At 43.9% G+C, this 27,937-nt stretch overlaps 1 protein-coding gene and 1 long non-coding RNA gene across 2 annotated transcripts; one reads left to right on the top strand and one right to left on the bottom strand.

Annotated features, from left to right (window-relative positions):
• Window positions 1-736: 736 nt before the first annotated feature.
• Window positions 737-27,918, bottom strand: SDHA (succinate dehydrogenase complex flavoprotein subunit A). Its single transcript, XM_028511174.2, has 15 exons — window positions 27,763-27,918; window positions 22,250-22,336; window positions 20,998-21,159; window positions 19,020-19,163; window positions 18,345-18,509; window positions 16,945-17,093; window positions 16,145-16,269; window positions 13,996-14,164; window positions 12,999-13,194; window positions 12,023-12,194; window positions 9,383-9,501; window positions 4,692-4,803; window positions 4,454-4,584; window positions 2,312-2,425; window positions 737-1,068 (listed from the first exon to the last, which is right to left on the bottom strand). Exons 1-15 carry the CDS (start codon window positions 27,823-27,825, stop codon window positions 982-984), a joined length of 1,995 nt encoding a protein of 664 aa, XP_028366975.1. The 5' UTR covers window positions 27,826-27,918; the 3' UTR covers window positions 737-981.
• On the top strand, window positions 9,508-24,187 carry LOC118499436. Its single transcript, XR_004901917.1, has 3 exons — window positions 9,508-9,763; window positions 14,837-14,851; window positions 24,176-24,187. It is a non-coding gene; the product is annotated as an uncharacterized LOC118499436 (long non-coding RNA).
• Window positions 27,919-27,937: the final 19 nt, after the last annotated feature.

Genomic DNA, 27,937 nt, shown 5'->3' on the forward strand with positions numbered 1-27,937 from the left:
TGCAAAGCAGGACTCTCACACATTGCTGGTGGGAAAGACAATTTGGCAACATCTGACAAAAGGTGACCCAGCAATTCTAAACCTAGGACTCCACCACAAAGAAACTGGCAAAGAAAATTTCACACACAAAGTTATTCATTGTGGCATCTGTAACCTGGAAACAACAGAGATGTCTACACTAGGGGAGAAGGTCCATGCAGCAGTGGAGTGCTGTGAAGCCATGCCAAGGAATGAGAGCAACTCTACTGATGATGAGAAATAACTAACCCCAGAGTACATGGTTTATATAATGCAGTGTCTATTTGCTTTCTTTTCTTGTTAAAACACTAGAAAAATAAAGCGATAATCTGGGGGGCGGAGAGAGGGTGCAGGGACAATTAAGGAGGTGAGCTCTGAATACAACAGACTTTGAAATCACATAAATATTTAACATATTTACAAACTTTAAGAATTTTAAGACAATCTCTAAAACAGAAATAGGATCTGATATGAATGAACATAACTGCCTTGTTGGATTCCAGAGAAGCTGACACTGAGACAAGAACTGGTGATCACCAGTGACACCTGAAAGAAGTGGGGAGGGAAGAAATCCATTTAAATTCACATCAGTTTCATTCAGTATTTTGTTATTTAAATGCTTCAGTACATACCTTCACACAAGAAACTATTTGTTTATTAAGAACAAGTAGGAAATGTTTGTGAAAGTGGGGAGGCATGAAATCCATTTACGTCCACCTCAGTTTGTAACATGTTTTATTTAGGAGTCCTGCCAACTTTCATTATTTCACAAAAATGAGACAAGGGATAAAGGCAAGCGTAACCCTTTTGGCTTTAATTACTGGCAAGCTGCTGGCCACTGGGTAGACGACCTCTATTGTGATGGCCTTCCTTATTCGCTAGAGCAGAGATTTTTCATACAGTTACATTCTGAACACGTGAGCTATTATACATAATTACAAAAGCAGGTCAACTCCAGTCTCATCAGTAGGAGCGAATGGCTGGGGGCACTGTGGCACAGTCAGACTCATTTAAAGTTCTGTCGATCACAGGTCTGTATTCCAGCGAGACCTTAAACAGAAGAGTCAGTGGTAAGTTGAGACACAAAGATGTACTAACAACAACTGTCTTATGTTCTTTTGAAAAATTAACTATAAAAATAGATTCACAGACAAATATGCAGACACTGAAAAACAAAGGTATGCAGGGTGTATTTTTCAACAACAAACTCAAAAATGATCTAAATGCACAGCAGGGGACTAGCCACGTAATTAGGGTAAATCTGTGTAATAGAACACAGCAACTAAAATGACTACACAATTCTTGATGCTTCACAAAAATGTCTAAAAAGTAGGTAAAACCCTGTATGTACTGTCATACTTGAAATAGCTTTATACTGTGTTTTCTTCCATTTTTTTCTACTAGTAACTGAGTATTTGTACACACACACAAGGAAAAGAATGTACACATATACAAAGGAAATATATCAAAATGACAATAAAGGGTATTTCTAATTGGTAAACTTCTAACTGTTCATTTTCTTTATTCTTTTTGTACCTTCTGTACTTTCTAACATGAGCATGTATTTCTTTAATAATCATCAAAACCCCCAAACATTACTAAAAATAGGGTTGTACTAAGAGAGGGAGGTCCAATATCTTCCTATACAACCAGAAAATAGCCTTCATGAAAAAGTATGACCATGACTGACTGACTGGATTAAATTATAATAAGTGATGACCACAGAACACAGCTGGTTCTAAATACCCAGATAAAGAATCAAGACTATCCTTACAAGCTAAAAAACGCGTAGGAGTAAATACTTTGTATTTTAATTATTTCTAAATGTTAGCATGTGGCAAAAATGCCCAATGGGTAAAACCAGGAGTCTCCATTGCAATCTTAGGGGGCGTTCCTAGGACCTGCCCACCCCACCCTGTCTCTGCTGGCTCCACGCAACCTCTGGGCTTTCCTGAGACTGCTTCCAGGTGGGCTAGCCAATGGGAGGGGAGGGGTAAAGGAGTATTTTCCTGCCCCACCCCCCACTCTCCATGGGGTCAGGAATCACCATTTTAGACCCCACCACCAGGCCTTGGGTGCTCAGTCCCTGCCCAGCACCAAATCTGTGGAAAGCCAGCCCTTCTGTACACCGACCCAGGCTGGATTCTGTTTCCAGGCAGAAGCCTGGCTGACAGTGTCTTTTTCAGTGGTGTCTCAAACTTATCAGCAGTCGACTTAAATCCATGGTGCTTCTCCCAGTTCATCAAATGCCGTGTCTTTGTGCACACGTGAGCAAACCATAGCCCCCACCTACCTTCCCAGTCTGGGTATCAACATAGGAAAGGGTGTGCTTCCTCCAGTGCTGCTCAAACGGCTTCTTCTGCTGCCCCTGGATGGGCTTGGAATAGTCATACTCATCAATCCGCACCTGAGGCCGAGAAAGTAAGTTTATTTCAGAAAACACCATTAATAATTACATTCTAAATTCCTTAGTACTCTAACAGCAATATAACCACAAAACGTGGCAAACTCATTAAAATCATACATGAGACACTGGTCTGATATGAACCCCACATCCCCTCAACAAAGAGGTCCCACTGTGCTAAGCACACTTTGTTCAGAGAGCCAGGACCTTCCAACCCATTTCCAACCCATATCTACCCCTTTATTATTCCTCATAAAAACCACTTGTGTACATCTCATCTAAAAGAACACATAGCATGTAACAGGGTGCAACTAAGTACCAGATGCAGGGGAAGGAGAACCATGATGTGCCAGCCCCCAGCCTCCATAGTTACTGGTAAGCCCCTCACTCTGTACTAGCCCATCCCAGATCCCTAAGTGTTAGTCCTCCCATTTCCACCACAGCCAAAGGGCTAATGAGGTCAGGACCTTGAGGTCAAGCCACACAGCCAGGCAGTGGGTTTGCACCGGCAGGGAGGGTCCCGAGTTCCTCCTGTGCTTTTGTGTACTTAAAAGTTTATCAAGTACTTCCTCTTTATCTTTTTACTCTGTACTCTGGGAGATTTCAACTTCTTTCAGCCTTTTTTATTTAAATGCTTCAATCTTAGCAATTACAGTGGAACCTTGGTTCTCAAACTTAACTGATTCCAGAAGGCTGTTCAAGAAGCCATTTATTCAAAAACTGAATCACACTCATACTTGCATGTTCTCTCCTTTGTCACCTGAAAGACACGTGACTGATCATACAGGTTATCAGCATGAAAGAGTTGTTGGGGCGAGAACCGAAGTTCTGTTCGACAACCGAGACATTTTTTCCATGAATGACTTGGTTGAGAACCAAACTATTTTGAGATGGGAGATGTTCAGGAACTGAGAGTTGACTGTAAATTAAAATTTTCAAAATCTCTTAAAGAGAAACTGGATGGTATTAAGGAGTAACTTGCACATGGTAGTGGATAAGCCATACAAGAGCCTCTTCAAATAAAACCCCCCAAAATCTAATTACTTGCTATTTCCGTGGAGTGAGGCAAGTGGGTGCATGGGAGGAAGGGGGCACAGGTGAGACCTGTTACCTCGCTAGGGGCAAGCAAGCCACAGCACAGTCTCCTCTAAGCCTGTAAGGATGGGGCATGCTCTCCCAGGGTGAGCGGGTTCTACGTGCTATTTGACTGAATGAAAAGAAGCCTCCGTTGCAGACACAAGAGCTGCCAACCCAGAGAGAAGCTTCTAGTCCTTCTGTACACACGACAAATGTGCTTACCAATCTATTCCATCACCCCATGTAAACACTGGATCTAGTCCAGCCCCAACTGGTGGAGAGTCAATAAATAAAATTTCACAGTAAATCAAGACACTCTTGCTTAGCCAACCCCCCACCCACCCTGCCGGGTAGACTGGAAGGGCTGTCAGGGACCCCGCCGTTGTCCTGGACTCTGCCTGTCTGAGGGAAGTGGCCCAGGGCTTGCCAATGTTGTTCATCCTTAAGTGGCATTTGCCCCGAGCTCCTCTGTCCATGACTTCTTGCTCTGATAAGCTGAGAGCTCTTTTCTGGCAGAATCTCACAAGTGTGCTCTATATAAAAATCAGCTTCTTTAAAAAATGACTGGCCCCAAGATGAGGACCCATGATCACAGGCCCAGAATGATGATTTACTCATCATTTGCAATCCCTAAGGTAGCATTTTCTGGCAACAGTACTCAGGCTGCAGGCTAATCTTCACCCTAGTGAGGAAAAATGCGCTCTGCCTAGAGATGCCAGCGTTGGCGGCAGGAGATGCTGACCCAAAGCCAGAAAAAAGTTCTGTGGTACAAATACAGTGAGAACACAGGTGTAAAAGTTACCAGGAGGAAAGAAAAAAGCAAGTTTCTCAATTTACTTTTCTCATTTTACTCAAAATGGAGTAAAATGAGGAGAAGCTGCAAGGTGTGTCAGGGACTGAGTGAAGCCCATGGGGAGGACACTGGGTGCACGCGAGTGTGTCACAAAGGCGCACCTTGTAGTCTTCCCGGGCATGGGCGCCACGGGACTCCTTCCTGGCCTCTGCTCCATAAATGGTCTGAAGCGCGCAGAGCATCAGGTTCTGCAGCTCCAAGGTCTCTACCAGGTCAGTGTTCCAGACCATTCCTGGGGACACAAAAGGCACCCATGGGGACAGACAGGATGGGGCTAAGTCATCGCTGAACAGGACACCCTGCACCCCAACCATGTGCAGGGGCCTAGGGACTGCTCACCTCTGTCAAAGGTCTTCAGGTGCTTCAGGTCTCCGTAGAGCTGGCTGATTTTCTCACAGCCTTCCTGTAAGACGCTGCCCACACGGAACACTGCAGCATGATTCTGCATTGACTGTAACACAAAGTGTCACTGGGAGACTTCTATCCACACAAAGAAGCCATACCAAATACTGTTGAACCTTCTGATTTTCCTCTTGTGCATTTCATTTTTTGTAAAATATTTATGTAAATTAAATAGAAAAACTAAGAAATCCAGACTGTTTATTACTCTGAATTTTAAACTGTTTTTTATTTGTGAGATAGTTTCAACAACTTTCAAATATGCAATATAGTATTAACTATAGTCACCATGATGTACATTATGTCCCCAGGACTTAGTTATTTTTAACTGGGAATTTGTACTCTTTGACCCCTTTCACTCATTTAGCTCACTCCCTACCTCTGGCAAACACCAATCTGTTCTCTGTACCTATGAGCTCCATTATTGTGTTTTTTAAGGTTCCACATATAAGAGTATATGGTAATTGTCTTTCTCTGACATATTTCACTTAGTCTAATACCCTCCAGGTTCATCATGTTGTACATGGAAGAACTTTCTTCTTTTTTATGGCTAAATAACATTTCACTATACATATGTGCCTCATCTTTAACCACTTATCTGTCAACATTTTCATGACCTTGCAAACTGTAAATGCTAATGCAATGAAAACAAAGGGGCATGTATCCCTTCAACTCGGTGTTATTTCTTTGGATAAATACCTAGAAATAGAATTGCTAAATCAACAGTAGCTCCATTTTAATTTTTTGAGAAACTTCCATACTATTTTCTATAGTAGTTGCACCAATTTATATTCCTACCAACCATGCATGAGGATGTCCTTTTCTCCACATCCTTGCCAACAAGGATGACAGGTAACACTGCATTGTGGTTTAGACTTGCATTTCCCTGACTCTCTGATGATTACTAGTGTGAGGCATCTTTTCATGTATCTGTTGACCATTCCTGTCTTCTTTGGAAAAATGTCTATTAGGATCTTCTGCCCATTTTTATATCAGATTTTTTTTTTGCTATTAAGTTGTGTGAGTTCTCTATATATCCATATATTAGTCCCTTATTAGACATATCATTTGCAATTACTTTCTTCCATTCTATAGGTTACCTTTTCATTTTGTTGATGGTTTCCTTGGCTGTGCAGAAGCTTTATAGTTTGATGTAGTCCCACTTGTTTATGCTTATTTGCTTCTGCTGTCAGATCCCAAAAATCATAGCTCAGACTGATGTCAAGAAGCTCACTCCCTTTTTTCTCTGAGCTTTACGGTTTCAAGTCTTACATTCAAGTCTTTAATTCATTTCTGAGTCAATGTTTGTGTGTGGTGTGAGACAGTGATCCAGTGTCATTCTTTTGCCTGTGGCTGTCCAATTTTCCCAACACCATGTATTGAAGGACCTGTGCTTTGCCCACTGTGGACTCTTGGCTCCTCTGTCATAAATTCATTGACCATATATGCATGGGTTATTAATCTATTCTATCCCACTACTCTATACATCTGTTTTTATGCCAACACCATGCCTAATGCTTTGATTACTATAGCTTTGTAATATAATTTGAAATCATAGTGTGATATCTTCAGTTTGTTCTTCCTTTTCAAGATTACTGTGGCTATTCAAGGTCTTTTGTGGGTTCCATATAAATTTTAGGATGATTTATGTGAAAAATGCCATTGGAATTTTGAATGGAATTGCACTGAACCTACAGATTCCTTTGGGTAGTACGGACATTTTAACAATATTAATTCTTACTATCCATGAGTACAAACCCTCTATCCATTTATTTGTGTCTTCTCTAATTTCATTCATCCATGTGTTACAGTTTTCAGTATAGGGGTTTATCACCTCCTTGGTTACGTTTACTCCTACGTATTTTATTCACTTTGATGAAAATGTAAATGGGGTCATTTTCTGAATTTTTCTTTCTGAGAGTTCATTATGAGTAAATAGAAATGCCACAGATTTTTCTATGTTGATTGTGTATGCTGCAACTTTAGTGACTTCATTTATTAGTTCTAGTTTTTAGGAGGAATCTTTAGAGTTCTCTACATACGGTATCATGTCATCTGCAAATAGTGACAGTTTTATTTCTTCTTTTCTAATTTGGATACATTTTAGTTCTTTTTTCTTGCCTGACTGCTCTGGACAGGACTTCCAGTAGGTGCTGAATCAAAGTGGTGAGAGTGAGCATGCTCCTCTGTTCCTAATGTCAAAGGAAAAGTCCTCAGCCTTTCACTGTAGAATATGATGTAAGCCATGGCCTTGTCATTTATGGCCTTCATTTTGTTGAGATATTTTCCTTCTATGCCCACTTTGTTAAATTTTTATCATAAATAAATGTCATGATAAAGTTTTGATTAAAGCTTTTGATACATGGTGGCAGAAAGGGCATAAACTCTCCACCCTCAAATGCCCAAGGAGACAGCAGCTCCTTGAGGGCTATAAGACACCTTCTCACTCCTCACAAGGTGTGGTGTGAAATGTCACCAGAGCCAGCAGATGCCCCCTTGGCGATGCAAACTCAGAAGTGCTGAGATGAAGTGGCGGGTGCTGAGGTGGCAGTCTGTGAAGACTCCTGGGGACCCTCCCTGCTTGCTCTGCTGGTAATTCTGTAGAAGCTCCTCATATATTAAGTACCTTCAGAGTTTTACTGTTCATGCTCATAAGAAATGTGCTATGAAATAAACTTGAAAGTTATTTTAGCATGAGGAAAAGTAGAATCTGCTTTGTCTCCTATCATTTACTGAATGGCTTTTCATCACTCTTGAAAAACTCCTTTATCATATGCTAAATCCCAGCATGAACCGAGAGGCTAATTTCTGGACTCGATTTTGTTCTACTTAACTAGATTTCTCTCCCTCTACCAATATCGCACTAATGTAGTTTTATAATTTAATTCTATTTAGGCTTATCACCTACTTCCTTAGAACGATGCACCACTCTAATGTCAGTCTTTCACCTCAGGATGAGCAAATGAAAACACTGTCTTACAATGTAGTTATTTTTTCACTTCTTCAGTAGTCTAGTTTTTCCACACCCTTTTTACAAAGGGTGAACAGGTTAGGTTTATTTGAGGCATTTAAATGTTTTGGCTGCACTGAGGATGAGATATTAACTTCTGAATGGATTACTGCAGAAGGAAAGCTACTGATTTTTGTACATGAATCTTTTATCCAGACACCTTACTTCATTGCTGCACTGTTTCTCTTAGTTTTTCAGCTTATTGCTTGGAATTCTTAGGCAGTCTTATCTGTAAGGAATGATAACTTTTATCTATTCTTTTCAATACACACCTAATTTCTTTTTTGTTTCTTACTGTATCAGCTAGAATCGGCCAAAAAACCAAAACAAAACAAAACCCCATCCACCTCTCAAATGTAAACTCCACAGTGTCAACTCTGGCATCTAGAACACTGCCCCTGGCACACGGTATTTGATGGGAATGCCTCTAGTGCTTCCTACGTCAAAGTCTCTACTGGGTTCGCCACTCCCATTGCCTGTATAACACAACGGTCACATTAGTCCTAGCTGGCCCTCTACCCCTGCCACCAGTACCCTACAGAAGTCCTGCAGAGTATCACTTAACTGGTTTTCTGTAAGCATACTTCTGTTCCTTCCCTCACACTTTTTTTCCTTACCAGGCCATGAAGCCTCCTAAAGCCCAGTCCCACCTGCAGACAGAAGTTACATGGCAGTATGCAACTTTCTTTTTTTTGGTGGTAACTGTGTTATATGCCACTAGATTCCTTTCAAAATATAACTAAAGCAAGGGCCTTCTTTTCAGAAAATGTCTCCACACAGAAATTCTTGCAAATTTCAGGTGGACAGAGATCTCATACACAGGCCAAGAATCCCTGTATTAAAACAGTTTGATAGATTCCTAGCTATTTTACGTATTATTTTTATTGATCTAAACCTCTACTATCCAATGCAGTAGCCACTAACGGCATATACCTATTTACATTAAAATTGAAATTAAATAAATTTAAAATTCAGTTCCTTAGACTGGCTACATTTCACGTGCTCCGCAGTCACATATGGTCAAAGATATGGAACGTTTCCACCCCCATAGAATGTTCCACCAGACATGCTGATCTAACAAGTAAACACTCTGCTAGCCATCGATGCACAGATTACAGTTCCCAAGCACGATCCACGCTCCCCTCTTCCTGACTTTGCTTACAGGCATCAATGGCCCAGTATACAGGCATTTCCCAGAGGAAGTTAGGTGTGATGATGGGATTAACTTCTCAACAGTGGGAAGTGCTGAGCTTAAAGGAAGACTGCTGAAAGGAAGCTTCCAGCTAGGAACTGAGCTCAGACCTTCCACTACTCCTCCTCCTTCAGGCTGTGACACAGACAGGATGGGCAGAGCTGGTGTGAGGGAAGAAGCCCATGTGCAAGTATCCTCGGGCTCACGAGAGAAGGCTGAGTTTGCATTGCTGCAGTTGCTACTGCCTGCCCTTAGCCACTACCTCCAGCCTCCTATATAGAAAGACATGCACTTTTATCTTATTTAATCTCGTTCTTACTCCTACTTGATACAGCAAGGAATATGTCCTTCTGCTATTTACACCAAACCCCAGAACAGGGCTATCGATGCAACCAGCCTGATCACTGCAGAGCATGTCCAGGTTCTTACCTTCTGCATGTTGAGTCGTAATTCTGATGTTCTTATGCTTCCATCAGCAAATCTCAATTTGTCAAGATTCGTGACAGATTCTTCTCCAGCATTTGCTTTAATAGGGGGAACTTTATCTCCTAAAAAAAAAAAGCTAGAATTTAACTTCTGAAAAACACTGGAAAAAAAACAGATGAAATGAATGACACCAAAAGGTTTTACATCTTTTAGGGAGTTTGAAAATGCACCTGTAACTCCATCTGGACCACCCTATACCTGAGGAACCTTCTGTTGGCTTGGGGTCAAAGAATAAACATAAAGACAAAATTTCTGGCAAAGAGTAGGTGTCCAGTAAGTAAGTTTTAAATGAACTAAAGAAAAACCACCTTTTAAGTTTAAAAAGTGGCATATTTCAGGACAGCGGTTCTCGGCAAATCAACCAACCCCTCCTTCCCCCCTCACTGGCCTGTATTTATAACTCTTGCTGATCCTGAACCTTAAACCCACTTAACTACACCTCAAGGTTTGCTGTTCTTGACTTTCAACAAAGATAAATATTTTGAGGACAAGGCTTTTTGGGGAAAGATCTTTTTAAATGCATTTTATGCAGCACATGATACATGTAGGAGGTATGAAACACAGGCGACAAAGGGCCACAGATAAAGCAGGGGCACTGGCCACTCTGTGGTCTCTGAGTTCTTCTAGGCAGGCTGGTGTTCCGTCTACTTTTGTTTTTAATGTTTTAAGATATTATCTATCATTTAGCCTTGGCTGGTGTGGCTCAGTGGATTGAGTGCTGGCCTGCAAGCCAAAAGATGCTTGGTTCAATTCCTGGTCAGGGCACATGCCTGCATTGCAGGCCAGGTCCCCAGTTGAGGGCGTGTAAGAGACAACTGATCAATGTATCTCTCACACATTGCTGTTTCTCTCCCTTTCTTCCTGCCCCCGCCTCTCACCAAAAGTAAATAAATAAAATCTTAAAAAATTATCATTTAGTAAAATTGACTGTTTTTTAGGTACTCAGCATTACACATTTTAATACACACACAGATTCCTATAACTACCATAATTAAGACACAGAACAGGGTTTAATCACATTAATGTTTAAAATATTCATATTTTGAGGGAAGTAGTGGTACAAACATTTCTCCTTTTCGAACTTTCAAAAGTCAAAGTATAATTAAGGCATAATACCAGTTTTAGTGCAGAGCTTTGCAAGTTTGGACAGGGAGATGCACAAGCCCCACCTCAAGCAGGATAAAGTCCCTGGCAACCACGGATCCATCTCAGTCCCTGGTTTTGCCTTTTCCAAAATATTATATAAACAAAATCAGCCAAACGTAGTCTTTTGAGCCTGGGTCACAGAGCCTAACACACTGAGGTTCATTCATGTTGATGCACGTATGGGTAGTCTGTTCCTTTTCATTGCTGAGTTAAGACCATTTTAAGTATGCACTGACCCTTCAGACATGGAAGTATAAGGTATGCTTCTGAAGGTTCCTTTTTCTCATTTTCAAAGCAAGGGAACCTCAAGTTTTCTGCTTTGCTTTGGAAGATTTGGTATCAGGCTCCCTGGCAGTGAAATGAGCACCAGATCTGGAGTCGGACAAGGCGGGTTTAATTTCTGCCATTGCAACAAGGACTGGAGACAAGATCCCACCTCTGCGTTTCAGCCTGGAGCTGTGGACAGAGCATCAAAGTGACTCTGAACATGTAACTGTCCTTTTTATTATGTACACCTTGAAACCTGCAGATACAAAAGTGGGGAGAGCATCTTGCTATGCTAAGGGTTATGTTTAATTAGTGGTTAGCAAGACTGTACTGTTTTCATAGCATCACTTTCACCAATTTAAAATCTGTACAGAAATCTGTTTGATAAGAACAGTGACACTGACACTGAACAGTTAACACCGGTGAAAAGTAGTGCAGAGTCGGGGCCCAGGGATCCTGCCAGCGTTGCCTCGGGAAGAGTGTCTCCACCTCACACTGCTGTTCTGGACAAACGGGCGAGGCAACCGATGGGAGGACGGTGTGGAAGGTCAGAGCAACTGCCTGACCTGCCTCAGTGGTATGATGTGTAGATTTGCACTTTCAGCACAGTGTTTTTTTCTCTGTGAATATTTAAAAATTACCACGAGAAGAAAATCACTGCTTGACACCTATTCTATCACCGAAGGGGGAGAGCGGTGACCCCAGCCTTTGCTTTGCTTGCAATCAATCAGCCCTTCCTCCTTTAGTTACACTCTGTTTTTAGAATGGCCTAAATTATAAACCACTTTTCTATAAGTACCAAAACGTATATATTCACTTATACCTATGACTTAAAATATTTCACTGCAAGCAATTTATATCAAGCAAGTAATATGTGATAAACTTCCCCTCCAAACAACAATTTCCTAACAGTGATTTTTCTAAGCAGAACATATTAACTGCAAAAAAAGTTTTGACCAAACATGTTACCCTCTTAACTGTTAGGATCCCCCACCCAGCCTGTGTCCAGGCTCCAGTGTGCCACCACGTAAACTTCTGAATTCGTTTCCACCCTTCCAGGGGAAAACCAGACTGCCACTACATGATTAAGCAAATCTCCAATTACAGACCTTGACTTTGTAACCTTTTGCCCCCTGAAACACTCCAGCCAGCTACTTGTAAAAAACATACCAGGCCTACAGGACTCTGCGATACTCAGGGCACATGCCCGGCCAAAGACGACCAAGTCCAAAAGTGAGTTTGCCCCAAGACGGTTGGCGCCGTGCACGGAGGCGCAGGCGGCTTCCCCACAGGCGTACAGGCCGGGCACGACCTGGTCCTGGCCGTTCACATGCCTCAGAACCTGCAGGAGAGGGAGTAAAGAGGAAGAGTACAGTTCGCGCAGGCTCTTCCCCACAGGCAGCAGCCAATGCTGTGGGTCAGAGCAAGGACAGGGTCTTCTCTCGTCTGCAGGGAACCCTCTGGACCTATCTGCCCAGCCTCCTCCCTCTGCCTCAGGACACTCAGTTACCCAGGGCTGAGGTCAAAGGACCCAAACGGCAGCACCTGTGATTTCAATCCCACAACTAATTCTCATCAGGATCCTCAGCCATCACCTGACTTGACCCCCTCTACTCCCAGCCTCTGATTCTGGATTCAGATGAAGGGAGCACAGCAGGGTATGGGAACACCCAACTATGAGGTGGAAGACTTGAGTTATAATTCCGATTCTTCCAACTTATTACTCATTTACGAAGTAAGAATACAATTCCGATCACCTCACCTGAGAAGGAACTACAATAAAGTGATTGCAAAGCTCTCTGTGAACTGCAAAACACCCAACATATTAATTGTAAAGAACACACAATTTACAAGGACACTGTAAAAAATAACCTAAAATCATAAAGGAAAAAAGGATAAATGATATCCATGACTATTTACTAAGGAGGGGCCGGTAAATATTCAGAATTGTTGCTAAGGAGTGAACGTAAAAACTGGAATGTAAGTAGGCGCTTCTTCTGCTCTCCAGTTAACAGCAACTTCAAGAAAGTTCAGCCTAACAACAGGTACTTTTTTGAGAAAGATACCTGCCTTTTCCTCTAAGACCTAAAGGGACAACTGCAAAGTGGGCCCACTACCCCCATCCTCTTCCCTGCCGTGTAATCACCTGCCCCTTGTAGTTGGTGGGAATGCCGCCCATGTTATAATGCACAGTGGGAAGGACAGGGATCGGCTCCTTGGTGACGTCCACACCCGCAAAGATCATGGCCGTCTCCGAAATGCCAGGCAGGCGGATGGCCAGCTGCTCCGGGGGCAGGTGGTGCAACTGCAGGTAGACGTGATCTTTCTCCGGGCCGCAGCCTCTGGTCAAAAAGGACAGTACAATGTAAATCAAAGAACAGCGGTTACAGAAAGCATGACACTATGAAATCATCAAAGCACATGAGGCTCCCCAGTTTTGACACTAAATAAAACCCGGTGTTCTTGTCTTTTCTAAGCACCGATTATGTGCCAGGGTGGACTGCAGATGCTGGACACAGCCATGAACACCACAGACAGACACGCTGGCCTCAGAGTTTGCTATGCTTTTCTAGAGTAATGCATTAGAAAGTCCTTTTATGCCAAATATTCCAAAATCATTTGACTTCTCATTTTTTTTAAATAAAAATGTAAAACCTCCAAAGGCATACCAGCAGATATTTGACATGTTGCCACAGTAAGGCATAGTAAGGAGGCTAAAGCTGCCTTGTCGAAGAACAAACAGCCCACACACCCTGAAGGTACCAAAACAGGGGTTAACACACAATACAACACAGCAAAGGCTCACACACTACCTTCCGGCTGGGGGTCTCCTATCTTACCTCTCCAACACTGTCTCTACCACACACACAAATACGTTCCAAAGATTTGACAAAGATTTAGATCAAACTGGCTAAACTTCTCAAAATGTAACTCTTTAGAGAGACATAAACTAACAGACAACAGCCAGAAGTAGCACAGGCAAAGGCCCGCCTGCCTACACAGAAGTGGGGGTGGGTGCTGAACTCACACAGCCCACACCAGCCCATGTTAAAAGACAGACGTGAACAACAGCCATTGAAGAGAAAGGAGGCTGTGCCTGCATGCACGTGCACTCAGACACCTTTGGTGATAGTCGCACAGACCTTCCTTCACGGATTTCCAGAGTCATGGACCGAGAAACGACGTCTCTGGAGGCCAGGTCCTTTGCGACTGGGGCATATCGCTCCATGAACCTCTCGCCTTGACTGTTAATGAGAATGCCACCTTCTCCACGGCATCCTTCCGTGATGAGACAACCGGCACCATATATGCCTGCAAAGAACCCAGTTAGTTAAATATTTATAATCTGACAATGCTAGGCCTGTGCAAATATTTTGGGGGGTGAAAATGGTAAAGGGTATGGAAAGGACATTGAAGTCAACAGTGTAAGTAAGACAGAAGGAAAGTGAAGGAATAGTAAGTAGGAAGTTTCTGTAACAAAGGCACTGTTAAGACTGCAGTGAGGAGGAAGGACAGCTACCGCGGACAACGATGCAGCCCTGCTGAGTACTCTGATTTTTCACTGCATTTTAACCTTTCAAAACAAGTAAGTATGTGTTACATATCTCAGGTTTTATTTTAATTTCTGAATACCCTTTTGCACCTGGAAATTGTGGTGACTAACTTAGGTTAAAAAAAAAAAAAAAAAAAAAAAAAAAAAAAAACAGGGAGAGAGAGATATAGAGAGAGAGAGAGCTTGGAAAGTTTGAGCTAAAGTAACCAAATACCACCCTGGCCAGGTAGCTCAGTCAGAGCACCATCCCCATACACCAAGGTTGCAGGTTCAATCCTCGGTCAGGACACGTACAAGAATCAACCAACAAATGCACAAATCAGTGGAACAAAAAATCAATGTTTCTCTCTCTCTCCCTTCTCTCTCTATAAAATGAATAAATAAAAAATAAAATAAAGTAACCAAATACCAATAACGGTAATCATATATAGTTAATACTTAACATCGTACTTGGCTCTAATATACAGTGATTCCAAGTAATATTATCCCCAGTTTCAGAAAAGGACAATTAAAGCTCAGTAGCTGCCCAACGCCCCATAGCGGGGAAGGGCAGAGCCCAAACTCACGCCTGGAAACACACGAGATCTGCTCCCTTCTCCTCAACTTGGTCCTCGATGTAATGAAAATGAGGAATGCCAAGCCATGCTCCAGTTTTAACAAAGGAGACAGATATATAACGTAATTTGACAGCTAACACTTTCATTCACACACCACAAGAGTTATCTTGCTTTTAAAACAAGAATGCAAATTCTTACATTTCACTTGCTTTTCAGTGTTCCTACTTTCAATAGCATTTTTTCCAGTGGTTTATTTCTCACACACTGAAGAGGATGCATGAGAAATGCAGCTTTAATAAATCATAAGGGGAATTCAAAAGTCTGGTTTACACTAGTAATTATAAAACCACCCAACGCACTGTTTATCTCCCATCCCTGCCAGGGGTCAGAAAGAACACACCGACAAAGATCAAAGAGAAAACACAGGTCTAGCTCTTAGCACGGCGGCCACAGCTCCTGTGTGTGGAGTCTCCGGGGCTGACGGGCCAGAAAAGCCGCCCAGAAAGAAAGGTTGGGATGAGACTGATCTCCCAAGAGGCAGATTCTGAGATTCACTTATGGATGACTACTCTGCAAATCTCTCAAACCTGCCATCCCAGCCGGGACCGCACTCGTATGGTCCGAATCCCACACTTGTAATGCCCGATGACCCAAGGGGAGCTCGTCTCCGCCATGACCGGCACCCTCACTCATCAGCACCTCAGGCAGCCCTGCGTGTCACAGCTACACCCTGACGGCACTGTCACTGTGGCAGCCTGATGTTCTCCCCACAAACTGAAATATGCCAGTGCCACTTTTCTGGTCCCATGTATTCTCCCTCGCTTTCAGGATATTCACTCAGTAAAACCTGACTGAGGTCCAACCAGGAGCCAGGTGCTGAGAACACAGCAGTAAATGAGAGAGACCTGCCCCCACCTCCCGGAGCTGACAGTCCAGCGGAGAAAGGGACCCTGAAACAACTGTTGCTTTACGACTAAGTACACCTGGGCAAGGTGCAGCTAAGCCGGGACCTCCACTGCCCCGAGTGAAGCAGGGACAGTCTACAAGGAGGTGACAACAAGTTAGGTCCTGAGAGAAGAGAATGCAGGCAAGTCTGTACAGGAACTGCAGAAGAGCATTCCCCAGGCACTGAGTGCTTAAAAGACACAGAGCTTTGGTTCCACAACGGCAGCCCCTTTCTACCTGTGGGGTGGAACTGAACGAACTCCAAGTCCTGGCAGGGGAGGCCTGCCCTGGTGATCATGGCGGTGCCATCGCCGGTGCTGGTGTGGGCAGATGTGCAGCTGAAGTAGGTGCGCCCGTAGCCTCTGGAAAACAGACAAGCCAGCTCAGAGAGGGGGGTGACTCCACACGGCACCCTGGCAGAACCTCCTAACGGCCCCAAGTGGACAGCAGCCCACGAGGCACCACCAGAGCTGCCCTGCACACACACTACCCTGGACAAGTGGGAGGGAAGCTGGGGACAGAGAAGGTTCTCCCATTTGTACTCTACTACCTGTGTGATATCTGAGAGATTTCGCTTATGATAAGCATGTATCACTTTTACAATGAAAGTTTTAAATGTTTACGGATTCACCTTTTTAAGGGATTAAAATAACAGACTGATGGTATAAAATGGATTTACATATTTTCATCATGTGAACAAAGAGCACTTATCTGACCAAAAACAGTATCCATCAAAGCAATAGAGTTGTTATTCCCAGTGTCCTGTGACTCTCTCTAGGCCTCAGTTTCCTCAAGGGTCCTCCCCACTGCACACTGATGATGAGACACTTTCTTACCCACCTCAGAGGCGGGTGCTACCGTTGCCCCCTTAAGAGAGGAGGAACTGAGGCTGGCAAAAGTGATGGCTCTCACAGGCTAAGAGACAGCCTGTGTCTGAACCACATGTCCAAAATACCTCTGCTTTTATCAAGATTAAAAACCTCTGAAATTCAACCGCTTCACAGAGAAATGAAATACATTAAAAATTAAATTCCTACCCAGTAGCGATCACAGTGTTCTTTGCTCTTATGCGATGGATGGACCCGTCTTCTATGCACAGTGCGATGACACCACGACACTCTCCATTTTCCATCAGGAGATCCAAGGCAAAATACTCTACAAAATAGCTGGTATCATACCGCAAAGACTAAAAAAAAAAAAGAAAGAAAGAAAAAAATTTAAGAAAATTAAAAAAATTAAATGATCCCACATTTTCGATTGCATGTAGGGTGTTAAGCCAACATTGAAGACAATGCTGTTCGTGTGAACAGGTTAAAACCCTGATGTGGTAGGTAACAAACGATCGGGCAGGCCCTGCGAGTTCCAGGCTGAAGCCAAGTCACAGACACGGAATCACACCGCCGCAGCGTTGCTGCTTTCGTGAAGCAACACGAAAGGGCTCTCCTCTTGCCTCTGTGAACAAAACGTAAGAGGTGCCCACACGTCAGTGCTCGCCGGGAGGAGACTGACACCAGGAAGTGAGTGGGAATGTGCTAACACATCCCTTCTTTCTACTCTTCCTAAGAAGTCTTCCAGGCTCTCTGGGGCCACAAGTGGCTTGATGCCGGAGCTGGGGCCCACCAACCACAGGTCTCGACTTAGGCTGAGCTGTACCATACAGGAGCTGATAACCACACGCAGCCACTTAAATAAAACAAAACACTCAGCCCCAGCACACCAGACACATTTGTGATGGTCACACGTGGTGGGAAGCTGCTGGAGTGGATACCCAGATAAGCATATTTCTCTGGCAGCAGGATGTTCAATAATGGACAATGGCCCACACCCTGGATCTGATGGTCCCCTCAGCTCATTGAAGGGTCTCCCATGCAACAGTCTGCTTCTCACGTGACATACAATTCTGTGGGATGAGCAGGGCCTGTCACATATTTGTCAACACCCTTGGCCAGAAAAGTCACTGGTATCCTAACACTTGCATATCAATGACCTGCACCATTTGTAAACAAGAGTTCAGAATACTGATTATTCTGAAACAATAATACTCAGAATATTGCTTTTCTGGCTGTGTCCAAGTTTGCCCTGATTATCCAGTGACGAGTAGCCTCCAAGCCTTGGTCCAATTTTGACAGTTAAGTATTAAAACAAATCAGTTCATGAACTCTGAGGTGGTGAAAGGGACTTAAGATACACACTCTGCTCCTATACTTTTGGTGTGAGAGGTTACAAAAGTTCAAACCTGGCATGTAATGATTATCGATTTAGTTTTCTAAATAGATTCTTTCTTATTCACAATTACTACACATGGCCTACCAAGTTGTTCTGTTGCTTTTTAAGGCACTACGCCTCAAGCTGACACTCTGACACATCCACAGGTGGCTTGTCTCCAGCTCATGGCAACATACTTGTCCCACCACCCAGGCACCCAGGGCAGCCTCACCCTTCCATACAACGTATGTAGCAGTGAGTGGCCAGTGCGGTCAGCCACGCAGCAGCACCGATGGGCCTGCCCGCCTTTCCCAAACTTGAGGCTTTGTCCGCCAAAGGCCCGCTGATATATCTTCCCATCCTCGGTTCTGCTAAATGGCATGCCGTAATTCTCTAGCTGTGAAACAAAAACAAACACATAGTACTTTTTTTTTTGAGATTGTATTTATTTTTTAGAGAGAGGGGAAGGGAGGGGGAAAGGGAGAGAAACATCAATCAATTGCCTCTTACAAGCCCCCAAGTGGGAACTTGGCCTCTTGCACACCGCCAAGTGGGGACCCGGCCCGCAACCCCGGCATGTGCCCTGACTGGGAATCAAACCAGCAACCTTTCCATTTGCCGGCCCACACCCAATCCACTGAGCCACACCAGCCAGGGCACACTTAGTACTTTAAAGGAATCAAGACACTCACAGCTAATTTACTCCGAGCAACTTCAACCTAAATCTACAAACCCAACACCAACATACTCCACAAAACTGTTGGCATGTCAGGAAAGAGAAATATTTCCGTACTAAATGAATGGCTGATAGCAGAAAAGATTTCCTTTGTTACATGGCTTGTCATCACCCTCATCAGTCAACCACACTTGCATCAGTACCATTAAAAATAGACTGTGAGGACGTTACCTCAACCACAGAGGCGGGGGCCTGCTCTGTCATGTAGTGGATGGCATCCTGGTCCCCCAGCCAGTCAGAGCCCTTCACAGTGTCATAGAAGTGCCACCTCCAGTTGTCCTCCTCCATGTTCCCCAGAGCGGCATTGATTCCTCCCTGGAAACAAACACAGAGCAAATTTAGTAACTACAAACAGGAGCCCCACAGCCCCTCCGTGGGAACCAGAACTGGAGAAAGTGAAGGACTTGCGAGGCAGCATTTCAGGACAGATCCTAAATCATGCCTCCTTCCCTTGCCAAGCTAACGATGTGGGCCGAGTTACTGCAACCCTCGGCCTCTATATCTGTGAACAGGACACAAAGCTGAACACCTTGAAGAGTTGTCTGGAGAATGAAGTGAGAGGTTACATGTGCAACACTTCTCACCAAACCCAGCACATAAAATGTACTCAACAAATCTGGGTGATTTTACGACAAAACGTTTTTGATGGCATTCGTGGGTGTATGCTGAAGAAGAGAAGTACTGCCAAGTAATAAACCCCCAAACTCAGAGTCACCTCCCTGCACCCCCACTTCCTTCTGCAGTGCATGGTCCCTGCCGTCTCCCCACTGCCTCCACCCCTCAGAGGCACAGAAAATGCAGCTCAGAGACAAATGTGAGGCTGGCCCTTCTCCTTCCCAACTTAAAACTGGATTCTTCATCCTGTTTAGATAATCTTTTTTACATAAAGCACATTTCCTAACTTACCTCGCCCTCTTCCAATTGTTATTCAATCGCAACTTTTGAATTGAGCACCCCCATGTTGGAATTCCTTCCCCACTTAGTGTAGCTGTGACTCGGTTTCCCAAGTTATGTGTCAGGACAAACTGAGTCACTGGCAGAGAGTGAGGAACCTTGTTACTCTCTTCCTCCCTTCTCCAACTCCTCTAACTGCAAACCCAATGCAACCCTGATAAAATACATTAAGTATCAGAGAAGTAGCAGACCACAGAAGTGTGGCATAAAACAACACAGAAATACTTCGTCTGGTGCACGCATGAATGCTATTTGTTGTATGGCTGCTGTCTGTAAGAACCTGGGCCACAGGTGCCTCATCTCCAGGCATTCCTAGAAGTACTCTTCAGACTCCCCCGGGCCCCTACTTGTCTCATCCTTCCAACTCCACCTCTTTTCTCAAGAACCAACATGCAAGTTAAGCTATCCTTTCCTTATTATTTTTATTTTATTAATACTGCAGTACCCGAACACTTTTATTTCTTATTATTTAGAATTATTTGTTTGTCTTTTTCCTTCAAGACAATGGATTCTCCGAAGGTATGTATTTATTCTTTAACTCACAAAACATAGCTTAAAACCAAGTATCTGGACAGCCTGAAGAATGCTGCTGGACACTGAATGCAGACTATTCCAGAGCACAGTGGCTTTTATGGTCCCTGGAAAGGCACCACACACTCTGTTGTTTCTATAAAGAAAAGATAGTCAAATATGATTTTGGAATACTACCTGTATGCAACCCGCACACACCTACAGTGCCAGAATGAAAGAACAAAATTATGAAACCACTGAGTAATTTTTACCTTACTCTTGTCCTCTTCCCTAAATCCAGAGCCACTGTTTTTCTGTCCTGCACATTCATGTCATCATCAAAGCTCATCGCCACCACATTTAATGGGGACACAGCAGTAACCACCAGACTCAGAGCGGATCGAAAACAGACCCACAGACAAGCTCATTTCAGACTGGTAAGTGCAGTGAAGAAAATTACACCAAGAAGAGGGGAAGGGGGCTAGGTGAAATGGTCACAGAAGCCCTGAGTGTGACTAGAGCAGAAAAAGAGTGACAACGTGGCCCCAGGCAATGGGAGTGGGGCCGAGTGAGTGCAAGGATCACGACGGGAAGGCCGCCTGTGGCAGGAGGCTGCTCAGGCAGAGGCTGCACTGCACTGTGCCTTGCAGGTGCCGAAAACACTGGGAGAGCCCCCTTTCCTTACCTGGGCTGCCACAGTGTGGGACCTGGTGGGGAAGAGCTTTGTAACACAGGCTGTGTTAAACCCTGCCTCAGAGAGGCCAAACGCAGCTCGCAAGCCTGCCCCTCCAGCGCCGACCACCACCGCATCAAATTCATGATCCACTACTGGGTACTGTGTAGAAATCTGGAAAAGAAAAATTCACCAGTCAATCACCCATTCAACTAGGCTGAACACAGAGACTGTAGCTACAGTGAAAGGGCTGAAAGGGAATGAAAGAAGAAATACAAAAAAGCCAAGTACCCAGAAGGCCTCTGCCCTGCGTGAGACTGAATACCACCAACTTATAGTCCTGAGATGGGGTGGGCACACCCTCTGTGAAGGGGCCAGCCAGCTCTACCCACACTGGGTAGAGCCAGCTTACCCTGTGGAGCTAGGAAACCCACATTAGTTGGAATGCTGAAAACATAAAGGTGCACCTCCAGTCAGGGAGCTGTAGACACAAAGGAAAGCACCAACACAATCGAAACACCAATTCTAAAGTTGGCTTTCCTTTTAAATTACCATGCTTATTTGTCTTTTTTTTTTGTTTGTACCTATATATAGACTTATAGGTGTGTGTGTGTGTGTGTGTATGAATCTGAGCTTAGAATGTAGTGCAGATCACAATTCTCCACTGTGATCTGCACGCTTCCCATGAGCATGTTACAATTAAATGTTGTTTTCATTCAGATAAGCATATTCCAGTTCACGTGCATGACGACAGAAGGACCAAGGACCACAACTCTATTCCAGGCTCACGTTTGTATTTTTGACTGAGAAGGTGCCAACTACTGTTCAGTAACTACTGTGAAGTTATGAGAAAAGAACCTGTAAGCAAATTTCAGACTCTTCAACAGACAGCGGACAAGCCCACGCAACACCAGAGCCCACACGGTCCCGTGTGGGGTGGGGTGTTATCATCCACCACAGTACACACTGTGCATCTGTCATTTGTCTTTGATGATTTTGTTGTTTTACTTGTTTAAATTTTAATCTGGTTTATAGATACATGACAACCGTAAGAAAAAGTGCTAATATCTATGTTTATATTAGTACTCCATTAAGTATTAACTACAGTAAAAAAAAAAAAATAACCCGGGCACACACTGGAATGAGATTTTTTCCCTTTAAATAAGAGCTGTATATTACTCAAATACAGTAAAAACTGGTATAGCTCATTACCTGTCTAAGCCAAGAAAATCACTTACAATGGAACAAGAAGCCATGAACTTACTGCATCTGAAACTTTAGCAGATGACCTCTTATTCCCATCCACAGTGAAGTGAAAACCGCGGGGTCCCGTCTGCACTGCTGCCGGCCGCTGCGGAGACAGATGGAGAGCATTCAGTGTCTTGAAGGTACTGGGGACTTGTAATGAAAATTTCCTCTACTAAGCTGTTAACCTTCTAATGTACTCAGAGGCTCCCCCTCACCTAGAACCTCACCCGGGAGTCTGCACTGAACTGGGAAGGGTAGGGCAGGTGCTAAGGACCCAGGCAAGCCCACAGGGGATTTGGCACTCTAGGAAATGCCCTTCTAGGTGAGGCTGGTTTCCAAACAGGATACTTACTGACTCAGGCAGGTACACTTTCACATTAATTTCTTAATTTATGTTACTTAAATGGACAATGGGAAGACATCCACGTTGTCTAAGTGGTAAGCAGTAGTTTTGCAAACAAGGAAACAGTTTTTTAAAATTTTGTACAGTAACATATTTTTTAAAAGATTTTATTTTTATTTATTTTTAGAGAGGGGAGGGAGGGAGAAAGAGAAAGAAACATCACTGTGTGGATGCTGGGGGCTGTGGCCTGCAACCCAGGCATGTGCCCTAACTGGGAATCGAACCTGGGATGCTCTGGTTCGAAGCCCGCACTCAATCAGGAAACACTTTTACTGAATCCATCATAACCCTCTTCATACTGGAGCTCCACCCATCTGCGAGGCTTTGTGGTTCTTGGGAAAGGCACGAGACTTTGTATCAGGAGATCAATGCTCCAGAAGAGGCTCTACTGCTTGCTGTGACACTTAGGCACCAGTGCCGTCATCCCTTCACTGTAGGAATCACGATTCCAGGTTCAGAGATGCTCACAGTCCCGCTTCACCACTCTCCACGTCTGCACTAGGCATCAGCCACACCGCCTCTCATCTGTCTACACCACAGAGCCACCCCCTCCGCCGGGACACGTGTCCCTGGCCTTTCCCTAGAGAACCTCCACAGTTCTCCAAGTCTCAGCTTTCTCAGCTTCATGGCCCCACCCTATAAACACGTACCCAAGAAAACTGGTCCTAATGAAATCACAGCCCAGCATGAGAGGCAACATTCTTTATATACTAAGAATGGCCATTAACTTAGGGGTTATGTCTTTCCATTCTGAGGACTGCATATTAGTAGACTATAAAATAAACCATGAGTCTTAGAAATTACAGAAAGAATAGCTTTAGGAAATAAGTACATTAAACAACGACAAAGGGGGATGTAAGAAATGCCTTCAGGTATTCTGCAATTTGAAGAGATGTTATTTATTCTGTGGGTTAAAAAAAATATCCTGTGGTATAAACAAGTGGGAATTATAGGGAAGAGAACCTGGCAGAGCACAGTATGAACTCTGAGGCGCTGTAAACGGCTGTCCCCGCAAAATGAAAGGACTGAGGCCAGGGCTCGGTGACTCGACCTCCTGTGAGGAAAAGTCGGAGGTGGCTCCTACCTTTAAAGCTTCTTCTAATTCTGAGACCAAATGATGACTGGCACAAATATTGAATTTACTTTAATAGCTTCAATTACAAAGTAGTCACTTGGATTTTTAAAGAGCTGGGCTGATAAGAATGATATTCTTAAAATGCCCAATTTATTTTTAAGCACACTTGTTTTTATCGACATAGCCAATTTAGTGTTTTCTTTCAGGGAATGAATTAAAAAGAACTAAAAAGAACAAATATTCCTCAGCTTTGATTTAACTTTTTAAATGGTAAAATCATATTTTAATGAAGAATGAAGTTATTGAAAGAATTTAATACAACCATTCTTGAAAATTTTATAAAGTTCAATATAAATATAGGTTACAGTACCAATAAAAACAGTGCATTCTGCAATATCAAATTAAAACAGAACAGAGAGATTCCCTAGGTAACTGTGATTTCCTGTTTGGATATTCACTCTGAGTAAACAGACCTTACCTAAACAAACACACACCTTAGTGACACTAACTTTGTAACTAAATCTGACTGGAGTGGGGTGGGAGGATGACTGTCGAATTCAGAGAGTCCAACTAAAGCCCAGTTTCTGTCTTTAGAAAAAACTAATTTTGTGTCCCTCACTAATCTCATGTTTTTTAAAGAGAAGCCATCAAACATTGTCTAAAAGGGCAACATGAAGAATTGGGAAATCTACCTAAAGTACAACTAAAAGGCACTCACTCCTTTTAATAGCATCAAAGCACAGTGCCTGGATCAGGAGGCAAAAGGGAGAACGAAGGGGAAGAGCAGAGGTTGACATCCTCGATCTAGCAAAGTACACACCCACGAATCACGAGCAAGGAACTCATTCGTAAGTACAATCTACACGATTACAATATTAGCCAAGAGTGGATCTGAAAGTGGTTGCTCAACTATATCGGGAAGACTGAGAATGTAGGAAGTAGAATGGTTTAAGTAAACTAAATCCTTACTTATCAGAGAAACTCCATGTCTAAAATGGATAAATATGCACCTGCATATCAGCTAGAGACATGGAGGTAAATACCAGGGGTCAATACCAGAAACAATTCATAACTAACTTCATTGGGGGACCAGTCTGGGGGGAAAAGGGATCTTACTTATTTTCATTTATAAGACCTTCTGCACTCATTGACTTTTTTCTTTTCTTATACCTACCTGTAATTATTTTCATTAAAAATTTACAGATTTTTAAAACAGGATGCTTGAAATACACCTGGCAAGATTATAATACAAGCTGCAAGCTATGGGCCCTGGCTCAGAGGAGCACACACAAAGGTTTCACACGTTACGTCACAGAATCCTCATTAACTCCACAGAGAAACTGAGTCTACCCAGGGTACCTGAGCTCTAGATTTGGGTCTGCCTGCTCCAGATCCTGTATTTTCTCTACTATCTAAGGACCCCTGAGGGGAAAATAATCTCTGGAACTCCAAATTTAGATGAATATCCAAGTTATATATCAAAACTGAACTACAGTTATTCAAGTCAGCCAGGGAAAACATCACACACAACACAAAACTCTATGCAACTGGCACTTATGCCAAGAAGCAAAACAACATAATTCTAGACACACCATTAAAATATTCAGAACAATACATACAAAGAAATTAGATTGGACAAGGTCTCAAGGTCTGGGCAGTTCTAAATGCCATTTCTTGCTAAATGTTGTATAATATAGCACAGTATTTTGCAGATGCAGCAGTAAATAAGGTAAGAAAAGAACTCAGATAACAGATAAATGCAGCAACTGCATTTACATGTTGCAGAAATTACATGTTGAAGAAGTCAACATGTAATTGATCAAATAGTGTATATAAGCAATGGCTAAGTCTCCCTTTGGGGAGGCAGGGCTTTGGATACTAACCCTGAATCCCCTTTCTTTTACTTGCTGTAAGTAAATAAAACTACCTTGCTACAGCCACTTCTGGTTTCTGAACAGAGCACCCCAAGCAAAAGCCTTTCAAGTCTGATAACAAATCCATCTGAAGTAATCAACCAACGACTATTTGAGGTCCTTGGTTTTATTTTTCCTTTCCATTAAACTATTTGGAACAGTTGCAACTGTGTCAGTGCATTAGGACAATTGGAAAGAAAATAATGGTAAAACAGGTTTGATAATTTTGTAACTTGAAAGCAGTTATAAATATTAAAATGACTTAGAAACACCACAGAATTGTACAAAATGAGAAAAAGAAAAATTCTCTCTGGCATTCATTCAAGTTATCCTCAGTACCTACTTTCTCGGCACCATAAATTTCTCTTTTTTTATTGTGTCAAATTGATGCTTTTGTTCTTGCTAATCTGAACTGCCAGCCAATAAATATATCGCTTGAAGGCAGAATCAAGATAAAAAGATTTTAGAAACCTAAGACCATCTATTGCAGGCCCACCTTGTTCAATTTTACTATCTCCATCTTGTCACCATGTTTACAACAATGACCTAAACACAAGACAATGAAGAAGATCCAAAGGAGAAAATGACGGTAAAGAGCGGGCAGCTAATAGCTGATTCGACAGAGATCACTTCCACCCATGTTGGTAGCAAAGGTCTCCACACTCTGACCTCTTGTGCTCAGAACCTCACTCTCACTTTCAGCTGGGAGCTCAAGCCAGAAGCCAGAATTCCAGTTCTCCCTGGATAAAGGATAACTTTGGTTTTCATAAACTGACAAAGGGTGTGTGGTGGGTGAAGGAGTTTCACAGGCTGGAGGGGGTCTTAGACTGCATAAGGAATGCTTGGGCACCATTCCAGTGGAGGAAAGACGGACCTATCAGCCTTTTTCCAGTCACCACCAGTTACCAATCTGTCCTTTCACTTAACAACTAGGAAGCACTTTGAGGTTTGTGCATATTTGACAGACTAAAAATACCCCATGGAACCCCAGTCTTCACTTGGACTCCGTACCTAATTGCATCTTAGAGCCCAAAATGGAAGTGGCGGGGCGGGGATGGGGCCCTCTGGTCAGGAAAGCTGGTACAGTATTTAAAATGCTTTCCACTGTTGGCGGGATGGGATGGCTGACTAAACCCTCTCACATTTAACGTAATTTTTAGTGCATACTTCTCAAGGAGAAAACTGCAGGTACAGTGTCAATACTGTTGAATGCCTTGGTTCCTACTGGAACTTTTAAGCTGTAAATTACTAAGTAGGTGGGTGAACGACTTCATTTAAAAGAACGAAATAACTAAATCCTCTACCATTTAGCGTGTTTACAGAGACCGTAAATTACCGATTCTGAAGAAGGACTTGTAGGGAGTGTATGTGACAAACCCAGAAGGGAGGGCTCAGGAAAGCTAATCCTCCACCTGCCTCGGCCTCCACAGATAATGCAGGAAAACAATTGTCCCAGCGTCTCCTCCCAAATGTGGTCTTTCAGTCTTTGTGCTGAAATTCTTCACCTGATTTTTAAAAGTGTGCACAAAGAACACAGTGCAAAATCCAAAATAAAAGACCTAAACTTATTTGCCAGGCCTCAGTGTGGACACACAATCTGTGCTTTCTCGAAAAGGGGCCCGGGTTTGCAAACAGTTGCGAGGCAAACTGAGGTGCGGCTGTTAGGCATTTCCCCACCCTGCCTTGGGCGGCAAGGACAGAGCCGGGCCGGGGGCCACAGGCTCGAACCCCACCCTGCCACCGGCTGCCCCATCGCCCCACCGCAAAGCTGCGGGGATCGGACCGGACGGTCCCGCAGACGGTAGAGAGAGTGGCCCACCCTGTCGGCCTCCGCGGTCAAGGTTCTGCCTCCATCCCAATTCTTCTGACGTTTTCGGATTTCGAGGCCCCGGGCACCTACAGGCCGCTACCCGCCTCCACTACATGTTCACGTGCCAGGAGCAGAGGCCCGTCACCTCGGCCCAACCGTGCACTCACACCCCGGGCGAAGGCAAGTTCCGGGGAGGCTCGCGGGATCGTGACCTTCACCCAGACGGGGCCCGACCGGCTTCGGAAAAAGTCTGGCGCGGACCTTCTGCCCCCACCTCGGCCCCCACCCGCTCCACCCCGGGTCGGACCCGCCCGTGATGCCGACTCACCGCCCCGTTCAGCGCCAAGCGCCTGGCGCGCAGCAGCTGCGACACAACCCGAACCCCCGACATGTCTACCCTCTGCAGCGTACTGCTACCAGCCCCCTCGGTTAGGCCGCGCCTGCGCACCTCGCCGCGCCCAGAGTCGAGGAGGGAAGACACTGCGTCTGCGCAGCACGCCGGG

Source organism: Phyllostomus discolor, chromosome 3 (genome assembly GCF_004126475.2).
Source record: "Phyllostomus discolor isolate MPI-MPIP mPhyDis1 chromosome 3, mPhyDis1.pri.v3, whole genome shotgun sequence".
Taxonomy (NCBI): Eukaryota; Metazoa; Chordata; class Mammalia; order Chiroptera; family Phyllostomidae; genus Phyllostomus; species Phyllostomus discolor.

Bases quoted from the DNA above. Each gene is read 5' to 3' on its own strand.
- SDHA (XM_028511174.2), bottom strand. From the start codon at position 27,825: ATGTCGGGGGTTCGGGTTGTGTCGCAGCTGCTGCGCGCCAGGCGCTTG. The intron at 12,195-12,998 runs GTGATTACACGG...CCTCTCCTGCAG, and splicing joins CCACCAACTACAAGGGGCAG to GTTCTGAGGCATGTGAACGG. The intron at 4,804-9,382 runs GTAAGAACCTGG...TTTGTGTTACAG, and splicing joins TACGACTCAACATGCAGAAG to TCAATGCAGAATCATGCTGC.